The sequence below is a fragment of the Oryza glaberrima genome, chromosome 1 (genome assembly GCF_000147395.1).
Source record: "Oryza glaberrima chromosome 1, OglaRS2, whole genome shotgun sequence".
Lineage (NCBI taxonomy): Eukaryota > Viridiplantae > Streptophyta > Magnoliopsida > Poales > Poaceae > Oryza > Oryza glaberrima.
In genome coordinates, this window is record NC_068326.1 from 21,946,399 (window position 1) to 21,964,972 (window position 18,574).

General features: G+C 41.4%; 3 protein-coding genes across 3 annotated transcripts; all 3 read right to left on the reverse strand.

Moving 5' to 3' along the window:
• Positions 1–279: 279 nt before the first annotated feature.
• LOC127753056 (carbon catabolite repressor protein 4 homolog 6) lies at positions 280–7,138 on the reverse strand. The gene is made up of 15 exons (XM_052278517.1): positions 7,005–7,138; positions 6,438–6,894; positions 5,334–5,497; positions 4,917–4,982; positions 4,481–4,533; positions 4,248–4,329; positions 4,100–4,134; positions 3,802–3,892; positions 3,279–3,371; positions 3,119–3,151; positions 2,953–3,041; positions 1,641–2,853; positions 913–998; positions 736–820; positions 280–622 (listed from the first exon to the last, which is right to left on the reverse strand). The coding sequence occupies exons 1-15, from the start codon at positions 7,062–7,064 to the stop codon at positions 569–571; spliced, it is 2,661 nt and encodes an 886-aa protein (XP_052134477.1). The 5' UTR covers positions 7,065–7,138; the 3' UTR covers positions 280–568.
• An 803-nt stretch (positions 7,139–7,941) lies between these two features.
• On the reverse strand, positions 7,942–10,837 carry LOC127763527 (uncharacterized). The gene is made up of 6 exons (XM_052288262.1): positions 10,533–10,837; positions 10,246–10,331; positions 9,668–9,814; positions 9,350–9,473; positions 8,621–8,904; positions 7,942–8,508 (listed from the first exon to the last, which is right to left on the reverse strand). The coding sequence occupies exons 1-6, from the start codon at positions 10,711–10,713 to the stop codon at positions 8,416–8,418; spliced, it is 915 nt and encodes a 304-aa protein (XP_052144222.1). The 5' UTR covers positions 10,714–10,837; the 3' UTR covers positions 7,942–8,415.
• Positions 10,838–12,841: 2,004 nt separating this feature from the next.
• LOC127766614 (uncharacterized) lies at positions 12,842–16,283 on the reverse strand. Its single transcript, XM_052291714.1, has 6 exons — positions 15,959–16,283; positions 15,145–15,300; positions 14,791–14,958; positions 14,287–14,441; positions 13,422–13,588; positions 12,842–13,046 (listed from the first exon to the last, which is right to left on the reverse strand). Exons 1-6 carry the CDS (start codon positions 16,038–16,040, stop codon positions 12,992–12,994), a joined length of 783 nt encoding a protein of 260 aa, XP_052147674.1. The 5' UTR covers positions 16,041–16,283; the 3' UTR covers positions 12,842–12,991.
• Positions 16,284–18,574: the final 2,291 nt, after the last annotated feature.

Consider the following 18,574-nt stretch of genomic DNA (forward strand, 5'->3'; position numbering starts at 1 on the left):
CAACTTCTCTATGTAACTTCGAGACCAGCGAGATTGATCGGTGAAGGTTTTTGCGCAAATAAGATGATGTTCGAAACCAGCAGCCTTGTTATGCAATCAGGTTCAAGTAGGTAAAGATTCACCAAACCTCCATTATTCAAGTTTCATGATTTCCTGTAGGATAGGACATGACACTCGACGACCAAGAGGCAAGAGCACAGCAATAGAGTATTTGCCATCTGATGTTTGCTTGGGTGTCCAAAAGCCCCCAACGCAGGCTTACGCTTAGCTTAAGGTAAGTTAGGGTCTCCGATTGGAGCATTTAATCAAATAGAATTAAAAACATATTCAGTTGTCGCCTCATGTACAAATTGGAAAGCATGCCGATAAAATAAAGATATGATGCGCTCTTCTATTGGATTAGAAGAAACAATGTACTGCTCTATATTGTTAATGTAGAAATGGTCGTTGATATAGGCCCCAAGATTCTTTTTTCCTGGGGTTTGTGCTAGGGTAGTTGCTGTTTATGTACGCAGGCACCTATCGCTGGCTCCGAAGGCAAAACCCCTCTTTGCCTGTATGACGAGCATTATTTTGTGAATGCTAATTCACAAACCAAAGCGATATGATCACTTCCCCATTTCTGTCAAGCAACAAAAACAGCATGGATTAGAGTTCTGTCATGAAGATATAACAATTATTCGATGAAATTTGTGAAGGGTTCAATGATAAAATATACGATGCACTTGGTGATACCTTGGTAGGGAACCCAATTGTTTGTTTCAGAATTTCTTTTGGGAAGGTATCTAGCACTTGAACAGTCTGCAGATCTTCGGAAGCCCTTCATTACACAAAGTACAAGATTGTATAGAGGTAATTAGATAGTTGAATGTCAGTGGCAATAGCAAAGGAATTCCAATAATGCTTATTTACCATATGTAGTCCACTGTTCCCATAAATTTTCTGTTGTAACTTGTTACTAGAGGCTCCTTGTTGGCATCTTTTGTCCCTTCAAAATCCTGGTTGAACAATAGTTACCACAATCACAATTGTTTCACATGATTGCCTGGAATTTATTGGTTCTAGAAAATTATTCTTTATAAAAAGAGTAAATTTGCACTTTTGCACTAGCTATTTGTCCTTTATTTCACTCTGCACTGGTGTTTCAAACAATATTTTCACTTTGCGCTACCCAAAGTCACCAACAGTATTGCAGTTTGCACCAGCCAAATCTCATGTTGGTCTTATCCAATTGTCTGTTGTCGTTATGAATCAAGCACCTTTGGTGATTTCCAACACCAGGCTAGACTGCTACAGCCCAGTATTGTGTTGTGTTAGTGGTTATACAGTTAACTGGAAATGAACTCAGCTACTGAAAAACTACAACCTTCGTTAGCTTAGGGTGGTGCAAAGTGAAAACATTGCTTAAATGAAACTACTGCAAGGTGGAACAAAGAAAAAAATGGTGTGAAGTGCAATTTATTTTGTTTATAGAGTTAAGAACTACACATATTGCAACCCGCCAAAAATTAGGCATCTCAGAACGAGCTAACAGTTGATATCTGATATATCTAAATAAAGATGAGTGGTGAAACATGTTGATTTCTCACATCAAAGATTGATGGAGAAATTGTAGCTAGCCACGTGAAGTTAGCGGTTACCTCCACATCTGTGTAGACACTTCGGACTTTCAAATTATGTTCCACGAAGATGCAATCTTCATTCCCAGTAGCAGCTTTAATTTCATCTGGTGTCCACCTGTATGGATCATAATCGTAATATCTTTTATCAGAAGTAATCACTTGCTGGGCAGATGGTGAACCATCTGAGGTTGTTTGCAGCTGGTCTTCATCTTCAAGTAAAGATTCATTAACACCAGAAAACTCTTTAAAGATGGAAGGATCTGCATTCACATCTGAGCACAAAACTTCATTGGATGCCCCATCGTCCTCAAAAGCACAAGAACAATTTCCAAGCTTATTTGAACATGAATGCGATTTTGAAAGCCTGTTTATCACTTCAGGTGTACATTGAACATCACAAGTGTCGGAAAAGGCACAATCTGTGTGTTGCAAAGGCTCTAGTGGTGATGTTAACTGAGTTGGCTCAGTATTGTTTTCTTCTTCTAGCCTCAGATTACTCATTTGATGAAGTGTATCAGCAAACTTCAGGGGATCACTGAAACAATTTGATTTTGATTCACTACGCATGCAATTATTTTGAGTAGACAAAGGTTCACTGTCTTGTTCCTTTTCATCGGGTCTGACCTTTGATATATCAAACAGTGTATCTGACTGGACATTGTTTCGCTCAAAATCACAAGTAGCTTTTCCAGAAATCACATGACCAGGAAAGTTTGCCAGGGTATTTGAACTGTTATTGCTACCACCAGCTAATTCTTCCCAAGAATCTTTAGATTCAGATGATTCATAAGATGGAAGAAGCTGACTTCTATCAACTATTTCACTCGAATCTGACTGAAGGGTCTCATCATTTACTGTCGTTGAAGCAGACGAAAAGTTTGTAACGTTAGTTCCTTCTACAGAGCTCTTTTTTATTACTCCATATCCCTCACTGGAGTTGTTAACCACTGAAGTTTCTTCACCATTAGTGGTGTTGGTATGTGCTTCAGCATCAGATGTATAGGCTTCCTTTGTAGGACCTTTCACACAGCCCATTAATTCTTGCTCGTGAGGATTTGTAGAGCTCTCTGGGTTTAAGAAAGAGTCTGAAGCAGTATCAGTCAAAGTTGGTTCTCTGCCAGAAAGACGAGAATTTTCCGTTACATTTCTTGCTTCAGGTTGAGGCTTATGATCATTTGGATAACTTATGCTACCCTCCTTACTATTCGTCGTGTGAAAAGGCGGATAGAATCTGTTAAATACCAAAAAGCATCAAACAAAGGTCAGTTAGGTTAAAATATGCAGAAAAAATTGTCAAAAGAGGGTGTCTCTGATAAAGCAGAAGGATCACCGAGCTGTGTTAGGACCAGTATATAGTCCCTGTGCAGTACTAGTTTGCTGCCCTGATATATTACTCTTCACAAGACCGGACAGATTCAACTGCATGATTATTATGTTGTGTGAGTTTCAGTTTCTCAAAAACAGCCATTTTCAAGTTAATACAGAACACTCTTTACCTTTTGCTCCAGCATAAAATTGTACAGAGGGCTCTGAATGAGGAAGAAATGGGTCAGACATTTTGACCTTGTTACATGTAAGCATGTAATAAAATGTCCAAGAAATACAGTGAACCAGATATGAATCTTTAATATAAAATGGTAAGGTACTGAATATTGCCTTGGGTGTAGAGTTGAAATCTCCACAAATTATTACTGGAGCATCATTCCATGTCTTTGATAGAGCATACACTCGATCAAGAAGCGTCCTTACCTGTAAGTATGACAAGAAAATCAGTATTCAAATAATACGTATGAAGGTGCATAATGTACTGACTATTGATGGTCAAGAAAGATGATAGAAATACTAGGTAATGCAGCTATACTTTGTTTCAGTGATGAAAGTATAAAACAAGATAATAGCAAAAGACCACAACCCACCTAGTCATCTACAACGAGAGGGTGGAAAACAATGCACGATCTCAAATGATGCCATGAAAGCATCAGAAAGCAACACGATGGAAGATAAGGTGTACATTGTTGCTCAGTACTTAAGGTCTAACAAGGTGTTATTTCTTTACCATGTTATACTAAAAACAAAAGTGCTTAGGCCAAGAGGCTAATTCTGGTGAAAAAAAAGTCATACTATAAAAGTCTGAACTAATGTAGGAAATTAAGACTCACGAGTGACCACAACATAATACCTGACCAAGTTTGATGTCCCCTCTCTTTGGATTGTAAAGAACATGAGTATTGCATACAACAATTTGCTTAGCTTGTTGAGGATGGTTAGGGCTGTGAAACGAAAGAATGGTTATAAAAACATGGATAGATAATACCAATGTGGACATGTGGATTATGAAATTTTCTCTTCAATAATAAAGGAACGTGGAATAGGAACTACACAAGCCAGAAACAACTAATAAAAAGGAGACAGCATAACACCATTGTCACAACTCACAACTGTGATGCATAGTTTAGAAATCTTGAAGTTTCAATTACCTAGACTCAGTTTGCACATTTCCTGGAATCACCGACTGAAAAATATAATGAGGAAACGATTAGCAGATATAGGCCATGCAAGATTGGCAGCATAAAGAAAGCTTCAATTCAAAGTGATCAGTAGTTTGCCCAACGATTTCAAGCCCACCTCTAAAACACAAATCTGTGCAACATTATCACGGAGATCAATCTTATTGAACTCGATATCCTCTTGATAGCGCAACTGAAACCTACAAGATGAAAAATTTTGGATGACTATGAGAAGTCGAAGTAGAAATTTTTTAATGTAGGTATAACATCAGGAGAAATAATTTTGTATCATACAAAAGGTTTCTTTCTTTAAAAAAAAAGAAGAAGAAGGGAAAGACAGGATTGACACACCTAGCTGTTCGCCAAAAGATCGCACATCCATCAGTGGCATTTCCAGTCCGCATCTGTACCAAAGGTCCAGCATAATGCGTAAATCATACGGTCAAGCAGATTCAAGAAAATTGTGTTTCCTCAATGGCAATCACTAATGAAAGTTTCAGTTCTGCGCATGCTATGTAATCAAGTAACTGTAAATGAGTAGTTAGAAGCACTGGCCATTTTTGCACAACTATATTTTGTCCACTTCATCAACAGAGTAATTCCTGTGATATATACCCACTCTGTCAATTTTTATAGGGAATATTTTCATTTAAAAAAACAAATTGTAGATTTTGACCAAGAATTAGTCAAATGACCAGTAAATTTAGTGTGTATAAATTATAACAATAGATATAAATTCATACTTCAAAATGCTTTCGAACATCGGTTTAAAACTATTGGATATTACCTTCCATATGCCATTATATCCTCGAGTTGCCATTTCTTGCTCAAGGTCTGTAAATTTGTCAACCTCCTACAGGCATAACCAAGGAATATAAGTCTAACGTGTGTCAATATAGATCCCATTTAATCATTAATATCAAAGAAATGTGTTTATAGCATACAGGTTATATTCATCAAGAAGTGTCAAAAAACTAACAAACTTTATCCTTTGTATGATTTCTAGTTGACAATGTTATATGCAGCTATTGAACTAGCAGGGAGTGACCATGTAGACTAGTAGCCTTGCAATTCCTTGCAATTTTCCAAATTTCAACTTTTCGAGATAACATAACTAGCTCCACGAAGGTATTACCACTTTTTTAACTATTGACTTAGCAGCACAACCCTTCTGAATTACTGCAGTACAGCAGTTATAAATTACCTGAAGACATAAAATATCTGGAGACCACAAACCAAACTCGAACACTAACTTTTCCTTCCGCCAGTTCCAATCCATGATGAAAGATGGTATGCGCTCATAAAGAAACTGGTGCTCCTGGGCCAGATAATCAGCTAGTATATTGTATGATAGAACCTTAAACCTCTCTGCATGATAAAAAAAGATCTACTCAATATACCAAAGGAAAACACGTGGTAATTTTAAAACAAGAACATCAATTCCACACACATAATGATTACTCGACTTTAATACTCTTGGTCTAAAACACACCATGTCCATGGGTAATTATCTGACTGAATTATTCATATACGGAAAGTGCCTACTTTTACATCTTCAACACTTCTGAAAGTTTAGTTTTCACCCCTCAACTGTAAAACTGAATAGATTACAATCATAAGCTTGAAATAAGGTGTTTGCTCATGGATAAGATGCCCATGGACCCTTTTCTGTTTCCCTCTCCCATTCTCTTTGCCCATTACCCTCTCACAGAACAAGATAGTTAGCTGTGATATTGATTTAGCTGAGGAGAGAGGGGAAAGGTAATAGGAGGGAAAGAGAAACTGTATCACTTTTCCAATGCCTTGCTGTGGCATCAGTGCTAGCATGGCAGTGGATGTGGCGCTGAAGTCTGTTTCAGGCTTGATCGGTTAGGGGTGTAATTTATCTGGTATAGACGGTTCAGTGGTGGTTTTCATCCACCTTGAGAATTGAGGTGTGAACACGTAAACTTTTGGAGGAGTTGAGGGGCATAAACTAAATCATTTTCCTTCATATATCATATATCACATACCACATGGCACATCTGTTGTCTAAAATCAAGTGAAACTATAATCCATTACTAGTTTAGTACACAAACCAAATTGAAAAGCTTTCACCATTTTGACTTCAGAGAAGTGCTAAGCCATCAAATATTAAGAAACTCCGATCATTAATAACCTAAAAGTTTTTCCACACAAAAAGTAAAAAGCAATTACACTATTTTTTACTTCAGAGAAGTGCTCCCTGGATGGTTTGCTATGCGATTCTACTACTACTGCAGTGCTAAGCATTGAGACAGAATATATCACAGACTCTGGAAGATGTTACCGGCTTGGCGTGGTGGCCGATGCTGCGTGAATCGCCACCGTCGGCGGTACTCCGCTAGCCTTGGTGATTGCTGCGGCGCACCAGGCCTGAAGCCGGCGTACGGCGGCCGGAACCCTGCATTTGTTGGCCCACGCCAGTACGGCTGCGGATGCCCCTGGACATACGGATTCGGGGTCGCGTATCCGTACTGAGGATCCTGTGGCTGCGGCGGCGGGGGCCCGTAGTTGTACGGCACGGCCCCGTATAGCGCCGGCGGCGGCTGAGGCGGCGCGTATCCGTACGGCGACGGAGGAGGCCCGCGGCCGCCGCCGCGGCGGAGCGAATCGTTGGCGGCACGCACCGCGCTGTGGTGGGAGTCGCCGCTGACGAGCTCGGCGCCGGCGTCGTGGTGGTGGTGGGGAGGCGGCGTGGGTCGCCCGGAGTAGTAGCCTCGTCGCGGGCGAGCGGATCCTCGGGCCTGCAAGAGAGAGAGATTGAGGAGATGGGGAGGGTTTAGACTCTAGAAGCGAGGAAGGATGGGGGATTCGGGGGAGCAATCCACGAGGGGAGATGGGCGGGCGGGCGTACGTTGTAGTAAGCGGACATGGCGGCGGCGCGGCGTAGAGAGGCGCGGGAGGCAAGGCGCATCGCTTTGGCGGCGCTCACGACGGCGACGGCGGGCGGCGGCGGCGCGGCCGCGTTCGACGGTCGAGTCGCTGTGGGGGTTTGAGGCCCGCGTGCTGATGACGTAAATAGTCCTTCAGTACGGGAGGGTCACTTTACGCCTTCGGAAAGCGATAGCGCACATTTGCTCTCCGTGTTCAGATATCGAAGGTGAACCATCGTATCGGGAATTAAGGGTTGGTTTGGTTTGAGGCCTAAATTAGGCTTATCAATATTTAGCAATTTTAATAGTGTTTAGTGTCTATTTGGTTTGAAGCTAAAATTTGGCATGCCTAAGAAAATAGGCCATTTCAATAGTGAACTTAGGTTATTTTGGCTTCAATCCAAACACAACTTTGCCTTACCAAAATTAGTCATGTCAAAACTTACCAAAATTTGGCATTGACAAAATTTGGTAAGGTCTATGTAGGCTACAAAACAAACCAACCCTAAACTTTTTTGGGGTTAAATTCTTGTGTTTCAAGGGAGCCTTGCAAATCTCTGGGCCTCCCTTTCTGGCACACATTGAACATGGTTTGAATTCTGATGGATCCTTTCAATTTTCCAACATGGGATTTCATATAATATATAGAAATTCATATAAACTTTTCAGGATTGTTTTACACGAATCAGCTCAATTTTCCGTTATAGTCGAAGAAATTAAGGTAGGTAAGAAGGAATTAAGGAAGAAACTAGGGGAGGTTAGCCGAATAGACGATAGGGGAGGAGTTTGTATAAATCCTCCGTTCTACACGAGGCCTTTCACTAGGAGAGGAGTTTGTAGTAGGCTATCGTAGAGCCGGTGAATTTAATTTGAATTGAATGCAGAGGGATTAGGGAACAACTGCACAATCCATGTCTATAGTGAATTAGAATGCCACCATTCTGTTGGCAAAATCACTTAATACTTTAACACATCAACACAAGCAAAAATATCACTCAGCATACATGTACGATGCAACTAATAAGTACAGTCCAGCTGTAGATTGCTGCAACCGCACAAGTACACGCATAAACTTTTGCCAAGCATGGCTTGCTCGCATCTATAAACAGATCCCATGGTAACGTATGGTTTGCTTGCATCTGTACTTATCGTTTTTCGTGGCTCGTCAACTTCATTGTATGCCTATTGATACTGCAGCGAGGGTCGCCTCCTTCGAGGATTGATGTGCCTAAACATATCTTCGACCATGCAGCAATTGTATATACTAATCTGGGGTTCTCGAGTCTCGACTATGATTACTGGAAAATGTTTGTATCAACAGATCCTATGTAGCATGGCAATCCTCGGCACGCATCAAGAGGTTTGTTGCATCCTATTCGCAGAAAGTGGAAGCTACATGAGCTGCAAAGTCCTCAGACGCTGCTCTTGCTCTGGATCCATCTTTGGTGGTGTATAACACCCGCGAAGGTCCTCCACCACATATTCCTGCACATCATCAAACAGTGGAAGTACAGAGTATTAAACGAGCTGATTAACAAATACTACTATTTCACTGGTTCAGAGGAAATGACAAGTGATGACTTCAAGCAGTGTTTACCTTTGTGAGCTCCCTTTTGGTAAGTATGTGATAGTGTCGCTGCAAGATCCTCTGGACGGCTACGGTTGCAGCGAAGAAGCCATATGCAACTCCAAGTATAGCAAAAACAATGACAAATATCACAGCCAGAGCAAGGCAAGCTTCTATTGAAGCGGGAAAATCCAGTATGCCCCACCCATAGCAACAATTGCGGCATCCAGCCAAGCATGGATCATTGGTGTTGAAAGACGAACACTGTACTATCAGTCCAATGAATCCTACCATTACAAAGAACACCACTACTCCTGAAAAAAAAATGATTTGACACAGATATCAGTAACTAGCTTTCTAGAAGAGGGTGCTAACGCCTTTTACTTGAGGAAGCTTGTCAGATAGGAGTAATAACTTCAAAAATTGTTTATCAAATAAAAATAAGTTCCAACGACCTAAAATTTTGTGATAATTGAAATGTTGCCAGAGGTAGAGAGTGTTACTCTGGGTGACATGTTTGACCTACTATATAGAATTTCTATTTTCAGTGCACAAGAAAAACATGAGATTATGGTTACAGCAGGGAAGCAAGATTGATTTTCATTAATTGTATGCTTGTATGACACAATAGACAAGTTGAGTCATTAGTCATGACTACATTATAAATGGTAGTAATGAGCATTTAACTGCAGCAGATCATGTCAAATTATCAATCATTATACGAACTGCAATCAGAACTGAAGGAAAAGAATTGCATACCGACACAGTAGTAAAAGGGCACAGGATGATTTGATAGGATGTGTTCCCAACCATCAGAAAAACTGTTTCTAAATTGTCCATCTTTATCCAACAGATAAGCCATACCACCGATAGCAGCAATGACCTGAAAAGCAAGGCAGATAAAAAGTATGTCAGAGCACCATACCAAAAACAGAACGGTGCAAAATTGTAGTAACTCAGGTTCACAGAGGTTTCAACAAAAGAAATAATATATGCAGTCTTTTCTGTGTTTAATAGAGCCAGCATACATGTGAATGAGAAACAACAACGAGCAATTAGAAAGAAAGGTGTTCTTACAGTCTGTACAGCCAGGAATACAAGGAAAACATCCCTAGCAACAAACAATCGAAACATCATCTTGCGACACAGGTTGTCCTCCAGACATTCGACACGGAGATGGAATTGTGCCTTACATGTTGTGCAGTGAGAAAAGGCAGTTCCTTCCTGCAGAAACAAGCGCAATAAAGCAGTATTGTAAAACAAGGTCTACAAGGCCACATAACTTGTAAGATTAAGCCACATAAAGGGAAAAACTATGCCATATAAGCTTTATATGGTGGGGTGAAAGCACAATACCTTGCCATAAAGTAAGTTAAGTGTAATAAATCTAAACAATACACTAGTACATTTTAAGAAGCCAACTCTATCACCATCAAAAGCATCTCACTAACAAGCATTTAAAACAGACGAAGCTTTGTACACTGGACATATAATAAGAATAATTCATCAAAGACTATGCCTTCCACCAAGGTTACATATCATCGGTTCATCGCGTTACAACAGCAGAGGCGACACTAGGACAGACTAGCTGAGCTTTTTCCGGAAATTCGTAAATCCAATGTTGGGAATGTAGGTACTAGCAACTGGCACTTTACCTTAACAGACCTCCAATGATCAAGGCAGTAGCGATGCACGAACTGCTGCGTCCCTTTGCACATACAAGGAGAAATCAGCTCATCACCTGAAGCAGCACACGAGCAACACCGATCAGTTAAACAGGCCCCGCACCGCACCGTATCAAACCCTAGGAGATTTCTCCTCGTATGCATTCTCAGGATCAAAAACTCCTCCGCGTGCCGGCAGTAAATATAATCTCAAACACCTATGCGTCCTGGAGAGGTGGGGTGGTGCGGCGTACAAGCCGCGAGGCGAGGGGGTTTACCGGGCTCGGTCTCGGACTCGAGGCAGATGCGGCAGCAGGCGGCGGAGGCGGCCTCGATCTCCTCGTCCTCTATCTCCGCCGGCGAGCGCGGCGGCGGCGGGTGCGCGAGGAGGGGGTCGGTCTCGGGGGCGGCAGCGGGATCGCCGCCGGCGTCGCGGTGAATCCGCTGCGGCTCCTGCATCGCCGGAGCGGAGAAGAGAGGGGAAGGATTGGGGATTGGAAGGAAGGAATTGCCGGATGCCGGAGCGCGCGGTCTGAGGAGGAAAGCGGAGTAGCGGACGCAATTATGTTCTCTTTCCTCGGTCGTTTGTGTTTTTTTTTTTTTTTTTTTTGCCCTTTTCTTTTTCCCGGCCGGATACTTTGGCCGAGCTCGGGGTTCGGGGCAATTTAACTATTTGCAACTTTTACGTTTATCAATTATCCAAATATCTCTCTTAGATTTGTGCTTAATAATTTACCACTGGAGAGAGATTATTTCTTAACTATTTGCTACTTTTGCCTATGTGGAGAGCCGTGCCCGCATAGAAAGCGACGTGATCCCACCCGTTAGCCCCTCCCCTCTCCTTCTTCCCCACCTCCGGCCGCCGTATCTCCTCCACCCCGGCTCGCCTCGCCGTGTATAGCTGCTCGTGCGCCGACCTCCTCCTGCGGCGGCAGCTGGCGACCCGCGACGGCGGTGTGGGCGGAGGCGGCCACGGCGGCGGGGTGCGCGGAGGCGGCCGCGAGTTCTTGCCACCATCAGAGCTGACGATGGCGCAGGACGCCGGGGCAGCGGCAGCGCTCACAGCTGAGCTGGGCTAGCTCAGGGGAAAGATGTAGGGGTTGCGATGGCCGGAGGTGGAGAAGAAGTAGAGGGGAGGGGTTGACGGGTGGGGACCACGTCGCTTTCCATGCGGGCACGCCACGATGGCTCGCCACGTAGGCAAAGGTGGCAAATAGTTAAGAAATCACCTTTCTCTAGTGGCAAATTATTAAGCACAAACCTAAGAAGGGTATTTGGATAATTGATAAACCTAAAAATGGCAAATAGTTAAATTTCCCGAGTTTGGGAGACAGGTTCTCAACTTGCCTCTTGACACGAAAACTAAGCAAACGATTAGAACGAGATTAGTTTAGTATTAGCCTAAAAAACTTGAAAATAAATTAATATAATTTTTTAAAATAACTTTTCTATAAAAAAAATACTTTTAGAAAAATACACACCGTTTAACCGTTTGAAAAGGCACACGGAAAACGAGAGAGGTGACTTGGAGAAAAAAAAAGGGAAAAACACAACATTTACTCTGTATCCGATTGTCTCACTTATATTTATACTCCCTCTATCTCAAAATGAACAATTAGGATTCAGAATCATAATACTAGGATATATCCATCCACCCAAAAAAAATATATTATGTTTTAGGACGGAGAGAGTATGTTTTTAAGTCAAATTTAATTTAAAAAATATTTTACTGTGTTTTGTTGTAGTTTATTTTATAGTATTTGTTTTCACCGTTAAAGATACAAATATAAATTTTTCACTCATATTGGAAGCATTAGCTTTGGCTTTGACTTATTATGGCAACCAATGAGGCTCTTAAGCCACTAATTTGCTAATCAATATATCTGAACGGTCTGATCCAACTATTCTTAGCTTTGGCTTTGGTTTCTTAGGGCAACCGATGAGACTCTTAAGCCACTAATTGCCAATCAGTATGTCTAAACGGTCTGATTTGTGTCTAGAAATTTGTTCCAATAATGGATAGACAGTCCCAACCGTGAAATATTAAAAACGTCAGGTGGCGTCTAGTCATCAGGGTTTATAAAACTGTGCGATTATCGTGGTTATTACGTGCGATAACCTTATCAGTTTTTAAAACCACGATATATCTTGAGATAACTGTGCGGTTACCACGATAATCGCCAAACCGTAGGGTGACGGTAACCCCACCCAAAACAATTTGACGAACCCTTCTAGTCGTACGACTTGAAAACAGTGGGACTAGATAATATGTTCCGATCCGAGTCGTAGCTGTGTTACAAGCAAATTGTCAATTTGATGGTTGTAACCCCGTTCGTTTCTCCAACTAAGAGTTGGATGTCAAACTGCTAAAAGTGCTAAAAGTGTGTTTCATGTGAAAACTTTCTAAATGAAAGTTGTTCTAAAATATAAGATTAATCCATTTTTCAAGTTTGTAATAATTAAAACTCAATTAATCACATGTTATTACCACCTCATTTTGCGTGAAACAATTAATCTTTTATCTTCATCTGAAGATCATCTTCAGGAGATTTAGAGAGATGTGAGGCGGTCAACGCAAACGACGAACTAAGACACGCATGAATTGACCAGATGAGATAAAAAACAACCATTTCCAGCAAGTCAGCAACTAATACAGGCCTAAAAATAATGAACAAACTTGCTCCTCGGATTTGGAATGTTAACTTTAGCATTCATTTCTTGCAAGTAAATGGTCCTCTCAAGAATACGCTTCCATCATGACATACACAAAACCACTTCGTCCAGAGGTTCTCCTGTAATTAACAGACAAATTTGTTCTTACATCAGAGGTTGATATGCTTATATAACCATTGATTTTCAACAAATAGAGAATGACTGAATAACCAGCATAAATGGACGTTGTTGATCTTGAAGTAACTGGTTTACCATTTAATTATGATTGGAAACTAACAAAAAAAATAAAATTGTTGGAAGCTCCTGTTTCAAATTTATGAATCGTGTACTGACTATATATGGAGTGCATGCAAATCATCACTAACCCCTAGGGTGTGTTCGGAGCTTCTAGTTCCCTAAGAACTCTTGAAGGCATAAACACTGAGCAAAATCCACAAACAGGGAGGAATGCAGAAACAATGTAATCCAAAGACCATAGTAACATTTAGGCATACCTCAAGTAGTAAGTGTAGCTTGTAAATACAATGCCCCCAATAGCACCAAGCCCTAGAAGAAGAATAAGTGCTACCAACCAACCAGACATTCCATTCTTCCTAGAATTTGTTTGCTCTGCCATGTCGACACCACAGCTCTGCTCATTGCAAGCTTCCTGTCTTGCAGGCTGCCAAACAAGAAATTTAACAAGTGAGAGGGAAAAAAATTACCAGCACAATAGAAGAATATATGGCATATCGAGAATAAAGGTACTCTATACTTAAATATGATATGACCCTGTTTTCAGGAGCTTAGCTTTGAAACAGTTATTTTTTTAAAAAAAAGAAAAAAAATAGTACATCAAACAGCCAATTAACCGACAAGGTACAGCGCAGGACAATGATTTTTTTTTCTTGCAGGTTCATTGCTTATGCTTCCCAGTTGCCTACCAAACAGGCAGTGCCTGTATTACAGTAGAACTGTAGAAAGGTTTGGTCAATCTTCATTAGATCCAATGATAAAACATTAATTTCAAAGCCACATGTATTAATCAACATCAGATTCATCTATTCTAAAACATCAAATATCTGATCCCATAATTGTGGAGTTACAATGATTTGGTTCAACTTTTGTGATTGATAACAAGCTTCAACAGTTCAACAGTAATTATCTTGACGAAATGCAAGGTTAAGAGTAAATCAGAAAAGAGATGATAAATCATGCATGAAGCCAAACATTAAGAGCTATTCCAGAGAAAGTACAAAAGGCGATCGGAAACATTAAGTTAAGAAATAAATGTACCATATGTGAAAAAGAATGAAAGCAAAAAGGCAATATGCACTACTATAGAAACATTATGAATTTGAACAGCCCTCACTGAAGTACCATTTCATCTGCTGAACAGCTAGCATCATCTACAGGATAATGTTTGATTGTGGCATCAGATAAATTTCCATAACAAGCAACATCACGATACCGCACACCACCATCGCATGGCGAGGAGCACTTCATCCATGGTCCAGCAACCCAATGATAGATTTCTGCATATATTAGTATACTACCAATCACTTATTCTCCAAGTAATGTATCAACAATTGACAACTGAATCGCCTGTGAATAATTTCAGCACAAATTATGAACGGTAAAGAAAAACTGCAAAATGGTCTCCTTGGGTAGTACTAAATTTGAGTGCGACTCTAGTGCAAAGAATAAAAAGGTAGAGGAAACATTTTAATGGTAAATTGAGCAAGAACAATTGAAGGACCTAAGAACATGAAAAGAACTAGGAACAGCCAAATATCTGAAAGATAAATCACAGAATATTTTGTAAACATCAAATTATTCCATGCAAACTGCAGGATTCACATGTTCATGAACAGTTAAATATACCGTGTGGTTTTAACTGCATTGATAGCTCAGCACCACTCTTACAGTAACCCATTTTGCTATGCTTGATCAGAATGGTTGGGTCAGAGCAATCAGAGCAGCATACAAATTCTTTGCCAAAATCCAGCTTGTTCTTGCAATGCCCACATTTGTTTGTTAGCTTTGGGGTGCCTGTCCTTCAGAATATAAACAATGTATTAGAACACCAGAGTAATTCATTACAATGTTTCTGTAATGTTTGAAAAGGATGGTCTAGATTCTGCGCCTACTTATGCTAAGGATGGATGCAGAAGACTAATGTAGAATATAGTAGATGATTGAGCAACTTTCCAACAATACATATACCCATGCACACACCTGTTATGCAGCAATGGAAATGTTTGTGGAATGGAAGACATGGCGGGCTTTTTGACTCCGTGCAAAGACCATCACAATCATCTGATTGAGAATCTAAGAAGTGGCCAGCAGAACACACTCTAGACCATTTGCTTTGGCACCCAGTCCAGTAGCACCCTGCATGTTGAATGTTACACTTCTATCATAATGTGGTATTGCTGACTTTACCATGAGTCCATGAACATGCATGACACATATATTTAGCATAACTTAAAATTTTCCATGCCATGACCAAGCAACTTAAAAATTCCCAAGAAATGCCCTGAAAGGATATTTTAATAGCATAACTGTCACTAAATAAAGTGACCGTTTTTTGTTCAATTTACCAATCAAGTGAGTCATACAGGGTTTATAAGTATTCCAATCATTTCGATTTCGTTAGCTGGACATAATCTCCATGAGTTTTAGGACTACGCATCCTGGTTTGCGAACTGTGCAGTTATTATTAGCTCATCAGTGTCACGTAACAAAGTAGATCGAAGAACACCGCTAGTCCACTACTCTTCAAGCAACTGGACACTCTAAGCAATTTGGCAAATTTAAGCAGTCGACTCGAAACCTGGGCCAATTCGTCCAGGAACCAAATTATTCATTTCCTGAAAAATAATACTGCTAACGTACAAGTCGAATCTCGAAAAGCCCCAAATCCAAATCCAAGTGCCCAACTAGAGTCCTCCAGTCCCCCTAGTCCTCCTAACACCACATTTCGACTTCTCGAGCTCTCCGGAGCAAGCCAGTTCCTGGCTGGGCTTCCGAGGCAGATGCATTCGGTTACCGTGGGACGGGACGTCGAGGCAGGCGGCGACGGCGAGGAACGGGAGCGCCAGCGCGCACAGCCGCGGCAGCGCCGCCGCCATCTCCGGCGGCCGCCCCGCCGTCGAGGAGGATGGCCAAGCCACGGCCTCGTTTCGTTCCGGGGTGGCGCGAGAGGTGGCCGGTGGGGGTTGGTGACTCGGTGCGGTGGCGCGTGCCGGCCCGCGCCGCGGTGGGGAGGGGAAGGGTTAGCGAGTCGCTCGCTCGCTCGCTCGCCGTGCGCCCCCCGTGTCGGTGTCGGTGTCGGCGCCGGGCAGGCAGCTGTTTTCGGGGGGGCTACGGGTGGGTTGGGCGGTCGCCGCGTCGCGCGGTGATCCTCCTGCTTCGGGCCTTCAACGCGAAGCCGGCGAGCTTGGGCGAGTACTTCTTTTGCCTGGGCCAGAACAGCACTGCGACGGAAATTCGGCCCATGCTTGATGGGCTGGGACTGGACTGCGACATACGTGCGGCCCATGTATATTCGGGCCGGAACGGTATTACCGCGTACGTGAGGCCGAACAGGTTTCGGAAAGGCTAATTGTTGGCGGCGCGCACGCCGGCCCACTAAGGCCCATGCACGCACGAGCTGAGCTTCTCTCTTTTTTTTTCTTTTTTTTTAAGCCGCCGTTTCTTTTTTTTTTCGCTGTTCTTTTGTTCCTGCCGTACGGATAGGAGAAAAAAATCGTAATTAGTTTAGATTAGTTTTATATTTTAGTTTACTAGTAATTTTAAATATTAACTTTCAAATTTTCAAATTTAGACATGAAAATTTTCAAATATCAAGTTGAAAGTTTTCAAATCTCAAGTTGAAAGTTTCAAAATTTACAAATCTAGACTTGAAAGTTTTTTAATCGAGTTGAAAGTTTTCAAATCTTGAGTTGAAAAGTTTCAAATCTAAAGTTGAAAGTTTTCACAATTTTCAAATATAGACTTGAAAGTTTTCGAATTTTGAGTTGAAAGTTTTCGAATCTGAGTTGAAAGTTTTCAAATCTCAAGTTGAAAGTTTTCAAAACTTTCAAATCTGGACTTGAAAGTTTTCGAATCTGAGTTGAATGTCTTCAAAATTTAAATCTTTAATCAAAAGTTTCTAAATCTAACTTAAAAAATCGAAAAGAACACGTAAATGAATTAAAACATGCCGAGGAGAAGGGACGTGAAAATAGGAGAAAAATCAAGGAAAAAAAGAGAAAGAAACGTATAAGGGGGAAGGGCGTGGGCCGTGCGCGCACGCGCGAGTCAAGAAGCCCCAACAGGTTTGGTCCGGAACGGGAGGCCGACACGCGTGCGGCCATGTACTATGGCCTGTGGGCGTGTAGCTGGCTGCAGCCGGTTGCGACAACTAGCTGTTAACGAACAAATTTGGTAATCGTCATCGGAGATAAAGATTAGACTGAAGTGGAATCCAAAACAGAGATCGTCCTGGAAACAGAGCGGGAATCGGCTAGGTCCGAATCGGCTGCGGCTTTAATTGGCAGAGTTCGAGTCGGACAAGGTTAGCGATTGAGCCGAATCCGACAATGTGACACGGTATACGTTGTCGGGTTGAGTTAATGTGCTTCATGAAGATTGCCGTGCACGGATTGAGTCCTGAGAAGGCAATTGTATCTATTAATTAGGATATTTTATGTAATTTCCTTAGAGATATGTTTGGGCAAAAGTCTGCCGCAAAGACTTGTGGTATCTTAGAGTTGGTTAGAGATAAGAGTCGTGTCCGACATGGACGTATTTTGTAATCTCGGGTATAAATAGACCCCGAGCCCCATGTAATCAATCGAACACACGTTCAATACAATCTCGACGCATCGCCACCCTTTATTTTCGTTTTATTTCGACGAGTTCTTGCTTTCGGGTTGAGCTGCATCGGTTTCGATCTTCAACTAGAGGTAAAACTTATTATGGCGGCTTGCGTTCTCGGGATTAGTGCTTCCATCTTTATGACACTATAATCTTGTTTATATAATTCGTCGAGTTATCATATATCCTATATAATCTCTGGCAATATTGCTATCTAACCTCCAATCGGCTAACGTCTGTTACTAGAAGGTAGTCGATCAGGTTAAATACTGACGTTGACTTAGATTATATAGGATAGCTACCACTCTATGAAACATCCAACGGCTTGATTGTCTAGATATTGTCCTTCTTTCCATACTTATAGCTGCATCAGTTGAGTTTGACCTTATAAGTCGTGATTAGAATCTCAATCTCTAGCCTGCTTTTGGTTGCCGATTAGGGTAGCATCTCGGTTTTAGCCGATCTTATCTGATTTAACTACTTTTATCTTATATACTTGATTAATATGTTAAATCTACCCTTTATGTTAAGATCTCGTTACATTTAAATATATTTCTTTTGTTTGGTATATTCCACTTGCTTTGATATCTTAATATGGAGTGGTATCGGAGTATTAGCCGATACATGCTAGATCTATCTGATCGGCTATGCTATGAACATATATAATCTTGTTGTTCATATATATTTCGATCTAAGTGATTTATACTGTCTCGGCATGGCGACCGATCTAACCCAATCACTTGATTTAAGTATATATCGACATAAGAATTATATATTGTTAATATCTACAACCGATCGAGTAGAT

What these genes read in the sequence shown, in the direction of transcription:
- LOC127766614 (XM_052291714.1), bottom strand. Translation starts at nt 16,040, where the DNA reads ATGGCGGCGGCGCTGCCGCGGCTGTGCGCGCTGGCGCTCCCGTTCCTC. An exon ending in AATGCAGTTAAAACCACACG is followed by an intron (nt 14,442 to 14,790) that starts GTATATTTAACT and finishes TAATATATGCAG; the next exon opens with AAATCTATCATTGGGTTGCT. An exon ending in AGCTACACTTACTACTTGAG is followed by an intron (nt 13,047 to 13,421) that starts GTATGCCTAAAT and finishes TGTTAATTACAG; the next exon opens with GAGAACCTCTGGACGAAGTG.
- LOC127763527 (XM_052288262.1), bottom strand. Translation starts at nt 10,713, where the DNA reads ATGCAGGAGCCGCAGCGGATTCACCGCGACGCCGGCGGCGATCCCGCT. An exon ending in CGAGTCCGAGACCGAGCCCG is followed by an intron (nt 10,332 to 10,532) that starts GTAAACCCCCTC and finishes GTGCTGCTTCAG; the next exon opens with GTGATGAGCTGATTTCTCCT. An exon ending in TATTCCTGGCTGTACAGACT is followed by an intron (nt 9,474 to 9,667) that starts GTAAGAACACCT and finishes CTTGCTTTTCAG; the next exon opens with GTCATTGCTGCTATCGGTGG.
- LOC127753056 (XM_052278517.1), bottom strand. Translation starts at nt 7,064, where the DNA reads ATGCGCCTTGCCTCCCGCGCCTCTCTACGCCGCGCCGCCGCCATGTCC. An exon ending in GTGTCTACACAGATGTGGAG is followed by an intron (nt 999 to 1,640) that starts GTAACCGCTAAC and finishes TTGTTCAACCAG; the next exon opens with GATTTTGAAGGGACAAAAGA. An exon ending in CAATTGGGTTCCCTACCAAG is followed by an intron (nt 623 to 735) that starts GTATCACCAAGT and finishes GTTGCTTGACAG; the next exon opens with AAATGGGGAAGTGATCATAT.